Genomic DNA, 17,568 nt, shown 5'->3' with positions numbered 1-17,568 from the left:
GCAAGTAACGTACCGATTGACAAAGGGAATTGTATACAGGATTACTTGAATCCTCGACATCGTGGTTCATTCGATGAGATCATCGTGGAACATGTGGGAGCCAACATGGGTATCTAGATCCCGCTGTTGGTTATTGGCCGGAGAGCTGTCTCGGTCATGTCTGCATGTCTCCCGAACCCGTAGGGTCTACACACTTAAGGTTCGGTGACGCTAGGGTTGTAGAGATATTAGTATGCGGAAACCCGAAAGTTGTTCGGAGTCCCGAATGAGATCCCGGACGTCACGAGGAGTTTCGGAATGGTCCGGAGGTAAAGAATTCTATATAGGAAGTCCAGTTTCGGCCATCGGGAAAGTTTCGGGGGTCACCGGTATTGTACCGGGACCACCGGAAGGGTCCCGGGGGTCCACCGGGTGGGGCCACCTATCTTGGAGGGCCACGTAGGCTGAAAGGGGAAGAGAACCAGCCCCTGATGGGCTGGTGCGCCCCCCTTGGACCTCTCCTGCGCCTAGGGTTGGAAACCCTAGGGGTGGGGGGGCGCCCCACTTGACTTGGGGGGCAAGTCCCCCCCTCCTAGGCCGTCGCCCCCACTTGGAGATGGGATCTCCAGGGCCGGCGCACCCCTAGGCCCCCTATATAAAGAGGGGGGAGGGAGGGCAGCCGCACCCTAGTCCCTGGCGCCTCCCTCTCCCCCGTACCACCTCTCCCTCTCGCTGAGCTGGGCGAAGCCCTGCCGAGATCACCGCTGCTTCCACCACCACGTCGTCGTGCTGCTGGATCTCCATCAACCTCTCATTCCCCCTTGCTGGATCAAGAAGGAGGAGACGTCTTCCCCAACCGTACGTGTGTTGAACGCGGAGGTGCTGCCCGTTCAGCACTAGGATCATCGGTGATTTGGATCACGACGAGTACGACTCCCTCAACCCCGTTCTCTTGAATGCTTCCGCTCGCGATCTACAAGGATATGTAGATGCACTCCTCTCTCTCGTCGCTAGATGAACTCCATAGATTGATCTTGGTGAAGCGTAGAATTTTTTTTATTTTCTGCAACGTTCCCCAACACCTTCCCTATGAGCGCCCCTAAGCTGGCTAGGGTTTCCTCACCTCCCGCCACTGTTACCGGTCTATCTTGTCTTTTTGTGGCCTTAAGGCCATGGATGCACGGTGTATCCCAACCCTTACTAGCGGAAGGAGCACTGCTTTCTTTGTAGGTGTTTTTTCAGAGTTTGTTTATGAGTTGTGTCATGTTCAGGAAGCCGAGGCGGCGACGACTCCCGGAAGATGGAATGAGGTTCTCCCTGCTTAGCCCCCATCCCGACAGTGTGTCCAACATCGTCTGAGGGCGTGTGCAGGTGTGACTTCGGCGGATCTCATGAGATTCCGTAGTGTTTGTCTTCGGTGGATCTCACATGATTCAGTCGGTGTTTGCCTTCGGTGGATCATCATGTATCTGGTCTTTGTTCATCAGCGTTCATGTGTCTGGAGGTTGGCTCCTTCTGATCTACGCTTCTCTTCGTCGATGGCGGTTGTTGTTCTGGTGCGCTTGCTCTTTGGGGTCTTAGCACGACGACTTCTCAGCCGTCTACTACAACAAGGTTTGTCCAGCTCCGGTGAGAAATGAACGATGACGGTGACGCGCCTTCGGCTCGTTCCGGTGCTTTTAGTAGTAGCTAGGTGGCCTACAAAAATAGATTTAACTTTTGTTACTTCCGGTGCTATTTGTACTACCATGATGTTTGATGAATAATCAAAAGTTTTAGTTTAGAAAAAACGCTGCAGTACAAAAAATGAAAATGGGAAGAGAAAACCCATTTTTTTCTTGGAGAAAAGAAAGAGAGGAACCATTTGCCGGTTGGTACCCTCACCAATGGTGACCGGATCCGGGCCGTGTCGGATGCTTCTCAAGCGGAAAAGGAAAACACACTGGACGGCCGATATAAGCAGCGACTCCACCTCCTCCCCCACACACGACGACCACTTCGCCCACCACTCCCACGCCCGCACCGGCAGCGCCAGTTCACCCACGAGCCCGACGTGCGTCGCCTCTCGCGCCGACGGTCGCGCGCGGCGCCAGACGCGGGGACCCCCACCTCGAGCAAGGCCGAAGCTGCCGCGAACTCCTCTCCTGCGCCAGCTCCCCGCATTGAGCCGCGCGGCTCCCGGCAAAACGCCACGCCGGGGCGGTCGCCGCCTGCCGTCGCGCCGGAGTCGGTGAGCGCTGATTTTCTATTCCGTTCGACCGCTGCGCTCGTCCGAGCCTGGAACCTTGCTCCGCGATGCCCCCACCGGATCTCCGGAGGGATTCGTGAGCCGCGTGGCTCTTGATTTGAACAGCCTTCGGCGCCGGATTTGCTTCTTTCTTGGTTTATTTCTCTGTCTGGATCATTGATATCTGGGAGTGGTTCCGCTTGGAGTTCCATCGCTCTGCTTGCGACCAGCGACCGGGATCTCTGGTTGAGCGGCATTGTTTCGTTTGTCTCTACACTAACCTTCTGTTTTCCTGATGGATTGGGCGTTTGGGGCTGTGGAATAGTGTATTAGTTCTAGTTTGTGATCCACATTCACGAATTTTGTAGCCCTGTTGTTCCCGTGAGCGCTTGATTTGCTGGTGCACTCTTGCTTGCCTTTTCCTTGTCGTCCACGGCGAGCTCTCCCTGTGATACGAGCAAGTTGGTTGCAGACTTGAATAGTATTAGGACTTTCGGGTCGGCGGTTTGGTTTGGTTGGCGATCATTTACAATCTGCATTTATGGAGGAATATTGCCCAGCGAACTAGTACTAATTTCTTCATTTAAGATGTTCGATGAACCAATTGGCCGTGTGCAGCAATTACTGGAAGTCCTACGCCTATCTAGTTGTTATTGGTTATTTTTTAGGCAACGATTAAGACTTGCTGATCTGCTATGCCATTTCATGTGAAGTAGTTAAGCAGCGTATCTTTTTAGATCTTTTTCGAGAATTTGGCTCTATTTATTACATTTTAAAAGAAAGAAAGATGAATTTTAGTTTACTCTGGTAGCACACCCCTGTCCTCCACAGTATAACTAAGTAGCAAATATTTTGATGAAGTTTCAAAGAAAAATATAAGATGGACGGGACGCCTAAGGTCTCTTATCAGTGGAGTCCTTTGGCACCTTCCTTGATTTCGACATCACATCCTATATGAAAATGAGAGTGACGATTTGGTTCAGAAAGTTGCGTCTTCACCTTTTTGAATTAGACAGCACGTCTTGGAGGTGTGTATTCTTACTACTGCAAACCAGTATAAGCCCCCATTTTGTGTAGCGTTTCTTCTTCCGACGTGTTTGTTTTTAATTCCTTTATGCCTGAATTTGAATGCTGTATTTCTTCTGGCATCGACATTTTCCTCATTTTTCAGTCTTATGTGGACAGGCTTGTTTTGCAAACGTGGTTATGTAATTATTTGTGTCTTATCATTTCTCCAGGAATCAGATTAACAAATTAGAGGTATCCTGAAATGGGTGCCAAAGATAATGGTGAAGTGAGAGATGAGAAGGGAGTTAGATCAGATTATGAACCATCCAGAGTTTCTGTTTCATCACAAGGTGAGGCTCATGGTAGTGAAGACAATAGAGCGAAAAGAGGTTCAGTAGTTCCAAAGAAGCTCTTGAAAAAAGAGACCAAAGAAAATAGCCCTCGCATGGCCAAAAGCAGCACAAGTCGTCAAGTTCAAAACAAGGTGCAACAGAAAGCACCAAACAACACTCAGAACAGATCACCAAAACCTAGGAAAGCAGCAATTAATGCTGCTAGAGCAATTGAAGTTAGAAGACCAGATATTGTGAAAATCCCTTCTCGCCCTCCATCAGAACTGTCCGAGGAGGCAGATGATATAGTTAGTGAAGCAGGAACCATTGATGATAGAGGCAATGAAGAGGCCAAAGAGATCGATGTGTTAGACGAAGCTCCACATTGCGATCAGAGTACTGGTACTGATGATGAAATTGCTGATATTGAAGAAAAAATTGTTGATGATGACAAAGCAATTTTACATCGGAGAAATGAGGAACTGCAGTCAAAACTTGAGAAGATGGAGCAGGAACTTCGTGAAGTTGCTGCACTCGAAGTTTCTCTTTACTCTGTATTGCCTGAGCATGGAAGTTCAGCACATAAGTTGCATACCCCGGCTCGGCGTCTTTCTAGGCTGTACACTCATGCATCCAAGTTTTGGTCCCCGGATAGGAGAGCTTCAGCAGCAAAAAATACTGTGTCTGGTCTTGTTCTCGTTGTGAAATCCTGTAGTAATGATGCTTCAAGGTAAGATATGACTACACTTAATCTCACTTTTGAATTCAGCGTATGAGATGTGGCACAAGAATAAAGCTTCCCCCATTAACATTCTACTGTTGATGTAGGTTAACATACTGGCTGTCCAATACAGTTGTTCTCAGAGAGATAATTTCAAAATCTTTTGGCATCTCGCGTCAATCAACTCCAACCATGACGACTAAAAACTTAAATGGCAGTGCACCATGGTTTGATGGAAAATCCACACCCAGATCCATGCCAGTGCCATGGAAAAACAACTCCAACGGCAAGCAAACTGAACTTGCTTTCATACAGATAGCAGATAATTGGCAGGAAACCAGTACACTTTTGGCTGCATTAGAGAGGATCGAATCTTGGATATTTTCTCGGATTGTTGAGACAGTGTGGTGGCAGGTAATATTTTCCTTAGGCCATATATATAATCACTTGCTCCAAACTGGTCTTGCATTCCTAGTCAAGTGTTTCACAAATAAATACTCCCTCCGTTCGGAATTACTTGTCTCGGAAATGAATGTATCTAGAACTAAAATATGTCTAGATACATCCATTTCTGCGACAAGTAATTCCGAACGGAGGGAGTACTCTGCAGTGATTCTCTCAAGGACCTACTGTTCTCTAAATTTGTCTTCTTTCTCCACATTGTGGACTTCCTGAAGAATATTTCTTTTCCAGGCATTAACTCCTCATATGCAAACCCCGGCAGAAGGTTCGTCAACCCCAAAAGCTAGGAAAGTGTTAGGCCCTTCCTTGGGTGATCAGCAGCAAGGCACCTTCTCTGTTAACTTGTGGAAGGCTGCATTTCACGATGCATACAGCAGACTCTGCCCTCTTCGTGCTGGTGGGCATGAGTGTGGCTGTTTGCCAGTATTGGCAAAACTGGTATTGGTTGACATCTTTAGTTTAAAGAAAACATATTTATTATTTCTAATTTGTGTATTTGACGTGTTGTACTATTATCAGGTGATGGAGCAATGTGTAGCCCGTTTAGATGTTGCAATGTTTAATGCCATTCTTCGTGAATCAGCTAGTGAGATACCAACTGACCCTATATCTGACCCAATCGTTGACCCGAAAGTCCTCCCGATCCCAGCTGGTGAGCTAAGCTTTGGGTCAGGAGCGCAGCTGAAAAATTCTGTATGTACCTGATTCCAACTTTTGAGCGCACCCCGAAATAATTTTCCTATATTTTCTTTATCAAATTGTTTGTTAGGATGATGATTGTGGTTGAGATCAAAATTATTGTGCATTCTCACATATTATGAATGTGCTAGTCGATTTTATTATAATAAATGAATGTCTATGCAGATTGGAAATTGGTCGAGATGGTTGACGGATAACTTGGGCATTGATGCTGATGACCCTGAGGATGAAGGTTTCGTCATAGGAAATGGGAATGATGAAAGAATTGGTGCAGCTGAAGCAAAGTCTTTTAAGCTGCTTAATGAACTGAGCGATCTCCTGATGACCCCGAAGGACATGCTTATTGAAAAATCCATCAGGAAAGAGGTCAGTGTCCGTGCATAGCTCCAGACAAATTTATCGTACTGTTTTCTGTTGGATTGAGCTGTCGTTAAGCTTTTGCACTGTCTATCAGATCTGCCCTTCGGTCGGGCTTCCACTTGTAACAAGAATCCTGTGCAACTTCACTCCTGACGAGTTCTGCCCCGATCCTGTCCCTAGCATAGTGTTAGAGGAGCTGAATTCTGAGGTGTGGTTTCTCTCTCACGAAAATGTTTTGGGATTATATAGTTACAAGCATTATCATGCTGACATATCAAAGTGGCCGTATGCCTCGTACATGCAGAGGCCGGGGAGTCCCCCCTTTTCGAAAAAAAAAATGCTGACATATCAAACATTTGCGCAACAGACATGGTATTTGACACTGCACTTCATATTATGATGCAGAGCTTGCTCGAGCGTCACACCGCAAGACATGCGATCAGTGCATTCCCGTGCATCGCTGCTCCTATCGCGTACCGCGCCCCTTCCCAACTGGATGTGGAGGAGAAAGTGTCGGTAGCCGGAGGCAGCGCAAAGCTGGACAGGAGAGCCTCGATGGTCCAGAGGAGAGGGTACACCAGCGACGACGATCTAGATGACCTGGACTCACCCCTCGAGTCCCTGTTCGACAAGAGCGCTCCACCTTCGCCAGAAAACGGCGCCACGCCTTTCACTGCTCAGCAGAGAGGAGCTTCCTTGGAGAACGCCAGGTTTGAGCTCCTGAGAGAGGTATGGTCGGAGCGGCGCGGCAGCGGTCCGGTGAACTTGTGAAGATCACCTCTATAGTTACTCATTATTACATAAAAGAAAAAAGGGTTGGGAAACCCTGGAGAGGTGAAAACCCCGAAAGAAGTTGCTTTTGCAGCAGAACTAGGGCCCCTTGTATGATATGTTTGTACATCTCTATATGTTGTTTCTTTTTTCTGTAGTAGTGTATAGGACATAAAAGGACGGCACTATGGCCCCCTGGGGGCTAAAAAGATTTGGTCTATGTCCTTTGCCGATTCGTCAGCAGTTCTATACTGTTTCCTCCTACCGACGAATCTGACGAGCGCTTTCGTGTGAGCTGTCTCCACTATAGTCTAAACATATCGATGGACGTGAAGATGCGAATGCGACGGCCCAACGGCAGCCGGTCGCCGTCGTCAGACGATTCGGACGGCCGCCGACGAAGGGGACTCGCCACCCACGCCTCCGGATGCTGCATAGGCCGCCGCACAATCGCATTGCTCCTGCAGCAGTAATGGGTGCAGCGGCGAGGGAGACTGTATTTGGCACGAGTGCACAGTGAGAGGTCTGGTCTGGTTGATGGTTGGCCGGCTCGTTCGTCGGACCAAAGATGGCCGCGTCAGGGTTCCACTCCGCCGACTGTCTAGCGAGAACAAGATAGAGAGCAGTGGCAGCGGTAGGTATCGGTGCCCCGACCCCCGCTACCACTGCCAAATCGCATTTTAGAAACACCGGCTTTGGAATCTATCGGTACTCAAGCCACATAAAGCAATGTTTAAAGGATTTTTAGAGGACTATTTTCTACAGTATTTTCTAAAGAAAATTACCATCGTCGTCTCATACACTTTTTTTTAAGAAAAAGGACAGCTTTATTGATTTGCAAAGCAGTTTTACACCGTTCACAAGACAGGGTAACAAAACTCTAGGAGGTTCATCGACCCATTTACAATCAGTTCTAGAGGTAACTAGCTATGCCGCGCGCGCGGCCGCACGCCGCCCCTCATCGATACGTTATATGTATTATGTTATTTTCATTTTCTGTGAGAATTTAGACCTAAAATATTGTGCTTCTATGAACATAAGTTTGTACTCACGCAAAAGGCAAGTCATGTACAGAAGCAATTTGAAAAGGTATATTATATCACCATGAATGATACATATTGCAAGATGGAAGGTACACATTGTCGCGCTAGTCCATGTGCCAGGATGAAATGTGATACGCGATAGTAATGTTGTGTTGTCATTCTTGTTAGAGTAGTCATTATGGTATACGACTTCTAGTCCAAGTCAGTTTTGTACCCCTACCCCAAGTCGGTTTGTACCCTCTTATATACTCTTGTATGCCGCACCAAACAATCAATAAGAAACAGTTTTATTCAGCTTTCATGGTATCAGATACCGGTCCCAGGGTTTAGGATATGGCTCCGCCTACGCCACCGCCGCCCGGCTACTTCGAGCGCCGGGCCGCGCTCATCGCCAAGGCTGCCAACGCCGCGGCCGCTTCTCTCTCGGCCCTCACCATAGCTCCACAAAACTACCCTGCACCCATCCTCGTCGCACCAATATCTCTTGCTGACACAATCTCCGACGTCAGCCCCTACATCCCCATAGTTCTTGATCTCGCCGCCCACAACTACTACCATTGGAGACATCTCTTCGATCTCCACCTCGGCCGCTGCAACCTGCGCTAGCATGTCGCCGCCAACTGTCTTCCCCGCCCCGACGATCCGCAATGGTTGAAAGATGATCTCGCGATCGTCCAGTGGTTCTACACCCGCATCACCACCGAGATCTTCAACATGCTCGATCACGACGGCGCCACCGCTGCCAACATCTGGCACTCCCTCTGTCAGCTCTTCCAAAGCAACACCGACGCTCGGAAAAACGCTCTCCACACCGAGCTTCGCAATATGGTGCAAGGAGACGCCCCGGTGAACCTGTTCTGTCAGCGCGTTAAGACCATTGGTGATGAGCTTCGCGAACTCGGCGACACAGTCAGCGACTCACAGCTAATCAACATCGTCGTCGTCGGCCTCAGCGAAGACTTTGACAAGCAAGCCTCGTTCATACCGATGATACGGCCTCCTCCTACCTTCGCTGAAGTTCGTCCCCTGCTACAACTCGCGGCGGAAACACAAGCTCGCAAGGACTCTCGCCCCAAGGTCTTTCATGCTGCGGCTCGTCCTCCTCCGCCGTCTACACCAGGGCTGCCTTCCATGCCGGCTCCTGCCACTGGGCCGTCCGCATCATCATCTGCTCAACTGCCCCCAGGCTGGCGTCCTAGTCCGAACTACCGCGGCAAAAACCCTATCTACAGGCCGCCGTCGACTCGTTCGGTTCCGCCTACGACATCACCAGCACCGAGTCCTGCACCACCCACCAGTGCTCCATCTGCGGTTGCATGGCGGCCTCCTCATGATCCTTGGACGGGGCTCGTTCAGGCATGGCCCATGCCCTGGTACGCTCCGTCCGCCCTCGGTGCTCCGCCGGCATACTCAGGTGCATGGCAACCCGGCCTTCGGCTGCCTACTGGTGCTCCCGGGGTTCTCAACCCCCGACAGTCGGCCAATGCCTATCACGCCGCCCCGACATATGCTCCTTATGGTCATTACACCACCGATGGCTGCGCCTACTACACACCTCAGCCGGCCCTGCTCCCGACGCCACCACCACCACAGCCGGCCAATGCCTATCACGCCGTCCCGACGTATGCTCCTCATGGTCACTACTCCACCGACGGCGACGCCTACTACACTTCCCAGCCAGCCCTACTGCCTTCACCATCGTATCCGCCGGCACTGCTCCCGACGCCACCCTCACCTGCGACGCCGAGCTGGGATCAAGCTGCTTTTCTCCAGGCCATGAATAACTTTGCTGCACAAGGAAACTCAGGTACGGATTGGATCTTTGATTCAGGGGCCTCTAGTCATATGTCTGCATCTAGTAATTGGTTATCATCTTGCACTAAATCTCCTTTCCCTTTCATTACCCTTGGAGATGGATCATCTGTTCCTATATATTGTGTTGGTCAGGCTCAACTTCCCTCTTCCACTAAACCTCTTTTACTTCGTGATGTTCTAGTTGCACCCGCCCTCATTAAAAATCTTATTTCTGTTCGCCAATTTACTTGCGACAATCTAGTTTCGGCTGAATTTGACCCTTTTGGTTTATCTGTGAAGGATTACCTGACCAAGGCCGAGATCGCTCGCTTCAATAGCTCCGGAGATCTTTATTATCTTAATGGAGTTCCTGCCGCCACCCCTCCAACATCCATGCTGGCCTCCGTCGATCTCTGGCATCGTCGCTTGGGCCATCCCAACCCTGCCGTCTTAGCTTCTATGCTTAGTGAATTTACCATACCATGTAATAGGGATTCCCATAATTCTGTGTTTTGCGAGTCATGTCAATTAGGCAAACATGTGCGTCTTCCCTTTAGTTCCTCTAGTTCTTGTAGCACTTATCCCTTTGAATTAATACATTGTGATTTATGGACCTCTCCCATTGCAAGTGTTTCGGGTTTTAAATACTACCTTGTTATCCTAGATGATTTCACCCACTTTGTCTGGACTTTTCCTCCACGCAACAAATCTGAGGTCCATTCTCTTTTTCTTAATTTTCAACGATATGTGTCTGTTCACTTCTTCCTCCCAATTCGCTTTATCCAATGTGACAATGGTCGCGAGTTTGATAACATTAAAAATCGTACTTTCTTCTTACAACATGGCATCCTGCTTAGGTTCTCGTGTCCCTACACCTCCCCTCAAAATGGTAAAGCCGAACGTTCTCTTCGCACCCTCAATGATATAGTTCGCACTCTCCTCATTCAATCATCTATGCCTCCCAAGTTTTGGGCTGAAGCCCTCCACATGGCCACCTTCCTTCTAAATATTCGTCCTTCTAAAACTAAACCCAACACTACACCCTATTATTCCCTCTTTCTTTCCCACCCCGACTACTTCGCGGTTCGTGTTTTCGGCTGTCTCTGTTTTCCCAATGCCTACGCCACTTCTGCAAATAAATTGTCACCATACTCTATTCCATGTGCTTTTCTCGGCTTCTCTGACGAGCACAAAGGTTATCGCTGTCTCGACCTTCACACCGGACACGTTCATGTCTCTCGTCATGTCACGTTTGCTGAGCACATTTTTCCTTTCTCACAAAGCACTAGTACACCATCCAACACCCGTAGCTCCGCAAACATTCCCTCTCCCCGTCCTTTCCAACTATATACTCCCCTACCTGCCGAACACAACATACCACCACCACCATTAACACCCACCATAGCCGATCCCAGCCCTACCCTCACCCCACCCGAAACGTCCCCAACACCCTCGACCCCTACTCCCTCCCCAACACCCCCGACCCCTACTCCCACTCCACCACCCAGCCCTGCTCCCACTCCACCACCCAGCCCTACTCCTTCGTCCGACTCTTCCGCTGTGCCGGACTCACCAGTACCCACCATACCCCCTCGTGCTATTCCTACAGCAGCCCCGGTTAATGATCATCGCATGCGTACTAGGGCCAAATCAGGACTTCATCAACCCCAAGACCGCCTAAACCTTCATACCTCCGTATCTCTCACTTCCCTTCCAAAGAATTACAAAACTGCTCTACTTGATCCCAATTGGGCCGCTACCATGCAAGAAGAATATAATGCTTTACTTCAAAACAACACCTGGCAACTTGTTCCTTGTCCTCCCAATACAAATATTGTTTCTGGCAATTTTTTCGCCAAAAGTTCCACTCCGATGGGAGCCTCTCACGATATAAAGCCAGGTGGGTTTGTCGTGGCTTTTCTCAGCAACAAGGAATTGATTACGAAGAAACCTTTTCTCCTGTTGTTAAACCTAGCACCATTCGCATCGTTCTTAGTGTTGATGTCTCCTCTTCCTGGCCTATTCACCAACTTGATGTTAAAAATGCTTTCCTCCATGGTTCCCTTCAAGAAACTGTCTACTGCCAGCAACCTTTGGGTTTTGAAAATCCATCCTTTCCAACTCATGTATGTCTTCTTTAGAAATCTCTCTACGGTCTTAAACAGGCCCCACGAGCTTAGTTTCAACGCTTCTCCTCCTTCATTCAAACAATAGGCTTCACTCCATCTCTCTCCAACACCTCTTTTTTTGTGTATCATCACACTTCTGACGCTGACTATTTACTTCTCTATGTAGATGATATCATTCTTACCGCATCCTCTCAAAAGTTCTTAGATCATATTGTCTCTCTTCTTAGATCTGAATTTTCTATGACTGGCCTAGAACTCCTTCATCATTTCTTAGGCATTGTTGTTGTTCGAGATTCCTCCAGCCTTTTTCTTTCCCAACGTCAGTATATTCTTGATCTTCTTAATCGTGCTGGTATGCTTGACTGTCAATCATCTCGCACTCCTGTCGATACTAGTTTTAAACTTTCGGCTACCGATGAACCCTTTTCCGATCCTACTCTCTATCGTAGCCTCATAGGTGCTCTCCAATATCTCATCATTACTCGTCCTGAAATCTCTTTTGATATTCAACAAGCATGTCTCTATATGCATGATCCCCGGGTTCCTCACTATAATCATGTTAAACGCATTCTTCGGTATTTAAAAGGAACTCTCAATCATGGTCTCCACCTCAATAATTCTTCTCCAAACTCTCTTACCGCATACTCTGATGCAGACTGGGCTGGTTGTCCTGACACTCGAAGGTCCACTTCCTTTTGACAACATATCGGCAGTCTACATGACCGGCAATCCAGTTCAACACCGACACACAAAGCATATTGAGATTGATATTCATTTTGTTCATGAAAAGGTTGCTCTTGGTCAGGTTCGGGTGCTTCATGTTCCCTCTACGGCTCAGTTTGCTGACATTTTCACCAAGGCACTGCCTACTAAGCCGTTTCAAGATATCTGTTTCAGTCTCAACATCGTCGAGCCTGCTGTTGATACTGCGGGGATGTTAGAGTAGTCATTATGGTATACGACTTCTAGTCCAAGTCAGTTTTGTACCCTTACCCCAAGTCGGTTTGTACCCTCTTATATACTCTTGTATGCCGCACTAAACAATCAATAAGCAACAGTTTTATTCGGCTTTCAATTCTGTTTTATTTGATTAATTTGAATGTAGGCTACATGATAGTAATGTTGGATTGTCATTCTGTTTCATCTGATTAATTTGAATGTTGGACAAAAGCTGCATGTGATGACCCCCGCTTTGTTGCTAAGTTTTGGTGTTATTTTTCTGTACACATTGAATAAATTGTACAGATCCTACTAAACTTTCGCAAAAGGGTCAAACACGAAATTTAGCCTCGAGAAACAACCACACCTTACAATTTAGCGTCGGGACGCAACTGCATGCATGAAAACGCGTGGTCATATCATGTGTCGTGCCAGTTATAATGCAAAAAACACAAGAAACAAACCGATCGACCTCTACACCCACTCAACAACCCAACATGGATCACCCATCAACAAACAATTGGTAATCTACCCTAGAAAATGTTCCCAACCAAATCCCCAAATAATGCACGTGACAGCCACAGATTAGCCCAATGCCAAAAAGAATTCTAAAAAATTCAGACACAAAATCCTCTTCAAAAATAGAGAATCAAAGATAACACAGATTCATCAAATGGTAAAATAAATTTTAGAAAGATTAATATCAATTTTAAATTTAAAAAATGGGAAATCATGCAGCACAAAGAAAAAATTGGTATATGACTTCACTAAAAAAAGTTTGTAAAACGTTTTTCACTATCTAAATGAAGCAATTGTATAATCAACTAATTAAACAGAGAGTCAAAGATATACAGATTCATCAAGTGGTAGAATAAAATTTAGACAGATAATTAAATAGCATTTTTTAAATAATAGCAAAATGGGAAAATCATGCAGCACAAGCAAAACAAATTAACTGGTTATGATTTCAGTATAAGAATGTTTGTAGAAGTTATTCACCAACTAAATGAAGCAATTGTATAATCAGTTAAGTACAAATATGCATTGAACAACCAGTTGTATCAAATAGTAATACAATCCTATTATGTGAGAATTTTTTTGCGGGATATTACGTGAGAAATTAATACTTAGTCGAAGAGATCCATCAATGCTGACAAACTGGAGACCAGTTCCAGATTTGGGGAAAAAACGTGTCGAAAAACTACATCTTATACCAATTTCTCTAACAAAGACCATATGTGTCCAAGATTGTCTATTTATCTAAGCACTAAGAAGGAAATTTCATCTTTGTTCTACAGCTAAATCGAGTTCAAAGTTCTGAAGTTAATCATGATTAATGAGGAACTACTTGTGAAATCACACAACTCAGTGCAATATCATGGCATATGTGCGCGCTGTAGAACACAAAACCAATAGTAAAACATAAGTATATTTGAATGAGTAGCTACAAGTGAAAATTTTGTATGTAAGCCTGAGAGAGAAAGGCCCCACGCAATGCTTATGAGTATTATCTACCCATCTTGTCGAACAAACAAACCAAAAACCTTCATACTGCTAATGATACAATGCTAGCAATTTGCACACGGTCACTATTAATCGTAAAATCTTTTATGTAAGCGAAAAAATACCCCCGGAAGAGAGAAAGGCCCCAGTTGAGAGGACATTGCATTTGCATATCATCTGCGTACTCACCTTGACAAAATAAAAACAACAATCGTAGCTGATGGGATTTGTTAAAGTAGTACATGAAACATTTCCATTCTGGTAGCAAATCGTGCTAAATACTCCCTCCGTCCGGAAATACTTGTCGAAAAAATGCATAAAAATGAATGTATTTAAAACTAAAATACATCTAGATACATCCATTCCTCCGACGAGTATCTCCGACGAGTATTTCCGGACGGAGGAAGTAGTTCAGAAAGAAAGGGTCAGCGAAAATCAATACTTACACTGTTTTGCGTGCGGTCACTGCCTTCGTCCATGGAATCACGCACGGGGACACGTCATCCCACGTGTTCCTCACCGGCGACAGCGAGGGCGCAAACATCACGCAGAACGCCGCCATGTATGTTAATCAAAAGCACACTGAAGAACTAATCCAGCAGGTTGCTACCTGAGAACATGGTCCTACTACCGTGATTGGCAAAAGCTAACTAACAACACACATGTCACGCATAGAATTATCCTTTCTAGGTATTACTGCTCCAGATTGCCTGTCGCTCCCGACCAATCTCTGGGTTCCCATCCTATAGCGGATGCCGCATGCATTGCACAATGTGTGTGGCCCGTCGGTGCAGCGTGTCCATCCCGTACCACTTCACAGCTTCTTTTTGAAAAGAAAATAACTTGAAGCTAAATCATACATGTCATAAAGACATGATTCAACTGAAGATTATCGATTCATTATGCATTGTGCAGAGCTGCGCCCACCTAGTCGCCATTGTTGACAGGGGCAGAGGCACTCTTCACTCGCGTTACCATGCACGGCTGCCCTGCACCTCCGTCCAGTGCCAGGCTGCTAGCATCGCGTCGATAGCGTTGTTCGTGGCTTCTCCAGTCCCCGCCGCCGAGGTGGGCCACCCTGAGGCGCCGTCACGGCGAGCTGCCGTTGCCGAGCTGCTGGCAGTTTCTCGGCGTCCAGTACATGTGCATGCTGCGACAGCCATTACACAAGAGAATGAGATTGACCATGTGATAAAAAAAGGCGTGTTTCATGCCGTGCTGCAGAGACGGGAAAGCACGGTGCGATATTAAAAACTATTCCCTCCGTACCTGGAAGAAGATGATGACCAGATGCTCGTCGAGCGCTAGCGCCGACGCCTCGTGCAGTGGTGAGGAATCGATGGAGAGCGGTCCCATCCGCCCACGCGCTGCTCGTGCGTGCCTACAATCCAGCGCACACACGCGGATTAGCTTCTTCGGCAGGCATCAGACACAAGAACACAAGGCACACAACCAAGAACGTCGTCGAGGCAAGACTTTATGGTGCTGGCCGCGATGTCTCCATCGTTCCACGTGATAGGCGATGCCAGAAAAGGCGGGAGCCGGCCGCCGGACTGCCTCGCCAGGTGGGGAGAGCGCCGAGGCTTCACTCACAACGGGGTTGGGACGCCTCCCGAGCTGCCTTCCCCGTTGCCGCCTAAAGAGGTACAGAATCCAGGATTTGAGGGGCCGCGGGGCAGGAAGTGGGGCATCCCGAAGGCCGAAGTTGTGTCGTCCAGCGTGCAGCGGGACACAAGGCGGGCGGCGCGCCGGGCCGCTCACCAGCGATGCGGCGGTAAGCCTAGCAAGGCGGCGGGACGTATCGAAGCTGTCGTCCAACATGCAGCGGAACACAAGGCAGGCGGAGAGTCAAAGCCGTCGGCTAGCAATGCGGCGGGCGGGCCTCCCAGCTCTCCAGGGGGTGCCGCTACTTGTGCATCTACGCTGGGAGGAAGGGCCGGGCAGCTGCTGAGCCTTTATTGGACCGCACGGCGGTGGAACGCTTTGACAAGAGGTTTTCAGAGAATGCAATATAGGCGGTTTAGCGACACACGTCGACACGTTACGCGCCAACCTCATCGAACAGCGGCGTCCAGAACCAACAAGGCCTTCCAGCCGACGACACGTACAGAAGACCTAGTCAAATCCACATGCACCATGCACAAACCTACAAAGACTGCAAAAGGAATGTCATAAATCTCAGGCAAAATCACTGAATCCACACATAAGTACACCCGGCTAGCTCCCCCAATAATTTGCATGGCAGCCACCGATTGGCTCGCTTTTCACTAATAAAAAAAGTCAAAAAATCCAGGTAAATCAAACCTGGCTAGGTTTAGTATATTTAGAATAGCAAGCCCGGGCAATTTTAAGAGCCGTGCCATTAGCTTTTCTAAGGACATCTCTAACCGATCATTTATCTGAGGTCAGACGAGGATAAATTCGGTTATCCTCCTCTAACCGGCACCTCAACGAACCCCTATCATCGTTAGAGTAGGAAAATATATCCTCCTCAACCGCCCCGATTCCTAAATATACTCGGTCACCCACCCGACGAGCAAAGGCTTGGGCTCCTCCCATGCTGTCCCACCCTGCACTCCATCGTCGCCACGTTGCTTACGGCGACACCCCACCGCCTCCCTTCACCCTCACCGCTCTCCGGGCCGGTCGTCGGCCGTTGCTGTCATCGAAATCGAGCTCAAACGTCACCGCCGCCGCATCGATCCCGTCGCAAAAAAGAGGCTTGGATCTTCTTCCCCCGAGCCTTTCTGTCCACTATCGGTCATCTCATTGCCTCACCGGCCGCTAGTATCTACTTGTCGGTGTATTGAACATGGGTGTTCATAGCCCTAACTATGCACAGACAGTTGTAGCCTCTCCACCGGGAAGAGCTTGGCGAAAGATGAACTTACTTCAAGCACTCAAGGCTTGATAGATAAAAACCATGAAGAAGACATCTAGGCACGTCATCGGGAAGTACTAAAGAAGTACTAAATATCAAGACAAGTTGCTGCTACGTCTTGAGCTTGCGTTGGTTTTCCTTGAAGAGGAAAGGGTGATGCAGCAATAGTAGCGTAAGTATTTCCCTCAGTTTTTGAAAACCAAGGTATCAATCCAGTAGGAGGCTTCTCACAAGTCCCACGCACCTACACAAACAAACAAGAACTCGTAACCAACGCAATAAAGGGATTGTCAATCCCTTCACGGCCACTTGCGAAAGTGAGATCTGATAGAGATAATATGATAAGATAAATATATTTTTGGTATTTTATAATATAGATTGGAAAAGTAAAGATGCAAATAAAAGTAGATTGAAGCTTATATGATAAGAGATAGACCCGGGGGCCATAGGTTTCACTAGTGGCTTCTCTCAAGATAGCATAATTATTACGATGGGTGAACAAATTACTGTCAAGCAATTGATAGAAAAGCGAATAATTATGAGATTATCTAGGCATGATCATGCATATAGGCATCACGTCCGTGACAAATAGATAGAAATGATTCTGCATCTACTACTATTACTCCACACATCGACCGCTATCAAGCATGTAACTAGAGTATTAAGTTCATAAAGAAAGAGTAACGCATTAAGAAAGATGACATGATGTAGAGGGATAAA

The 17,568-nt window shown here is 47.6% G+C and overlaps 2 protein-coding genes across 2 annotated transcripts; one reads left to right on the top strand and one right to left on the bottom strand.

Annotated features, from left to right (window-relative positions):
* The first annotated feature begins 1,950 nt into the window (after positions 1–1,950).
* LOC123156947 (uncharacterized) lies at positions 1,951–6,794 on the top strand. Its single transcript, XM_044575146.1, has 8 exons — positions 1,951–2,209; positions 3,445–4,276; positions 4,375–4,681; positions 4,961–5,167; positions 5,249–5,422; positions 5,594–5,794; positions 5,883–5,996; positions 6,194–6,794. The coding sequence occupies exons 2-8, from the start codon at positions 3,477–3,479 to the stop codon at positions 6,557–6,559; spliced, it is 2,169 nt and encodes a 722-aa protein (XP_044431081.1). The 5' UTR covers positions 1,951–2,209; positions 3,445–3,476; the 3' UTR covers positions 6,560–6,794.
* Positions 6,795–14,479: 7,685 nt separating this feature from the next.
* LOC123161282 (uncharacterized) lies at positions 14,480–15,902 on the bottom strand. Its single transcript, XM_044579130.1, has 3 exons — positions 15,444–15,902; positions 15,237–15,348; positions 14,480–15,117 (listed from the first exon to the last, which is right to left on the bottom strand). Exons 1-3 carry the CDS (start codon positions 15,786–15,788, stop codon positions 14,939–14,941), a joined length of 636 nt encoding a protein of 211 aa, XP_044435065.1. The 5' UTR covers positions 15,789–15,902; the 3' UTR covers positions 14,480–14,938.
* Between the last annotated feature and the right edge of the window lie 1,666 nt (positions 15,903–17,568).

The sequence above is a fragment of the Triticum aestivum genome, chromosome 7B (assembly GCF_018294505.1).
Source record: "Triticum aestivum cultivar Chinese Spring chromosome 7B, IWGSC CS RefSeq v2.1, whole genome shotgun sequence".
NCBI classification, from domain to species: Eukaryota; Viridiplantae; Streptophyta; class Magnoliopsida; order Poales; family Poaceae; genus Triticum; species Triticum aestivum.
The sequence above is the reverse complement of the archived record's forward strand: the minus strand, read 5'-3'. Positions and strand labels throughout refer to the sequence as shown.

Bases quoted from the DNA above. Each gene is read 5' to 3' on its own strand.
- LOC123161282 (XM_044579130.1), bottom strand. From the start codon at position 15,788: ATGTTGGACGACAGCTTCGATACGTCCCGCCGCCTTGCTAGGCTTACC. The intron at 15,349-15,443 runs GTCTTGCCTCGA...GCTGGATTGTAG, and splicing joins ATCGCGGCCAGCACCATAAA to GCACGCACGAGCAGCGCGTG. The intron at 15,118-15,236 runs GTACGGAGGGAA...TGGCTGTCGCAG, and splicing joins TGGTCATCATCTTCTTCCAG to CATGCACATGTACTGGACGC.
- LOC123156947 (XM_044575146.1), top strand. From the start codon at position 3,477: ATGGGTGCCAAAGATAATGGTGAAGTGAGAGATGAGAAGGGAGTTAGA. The intron at 4,682-4,960 runs GTAATATTTTCC...TTTCTTTTCCAG, and splicing joins TTGAGACAGTGTGGTGGCAG to GCATTAACTCCTCATATGCA. The intron at 5,423-5,593 runs GTATGTACCTGA...ATGTCTATGCAG, and splicing joins GAGCGCAGCTGAAAAATTCT to ATTGGAAATTGGTCGAGATG.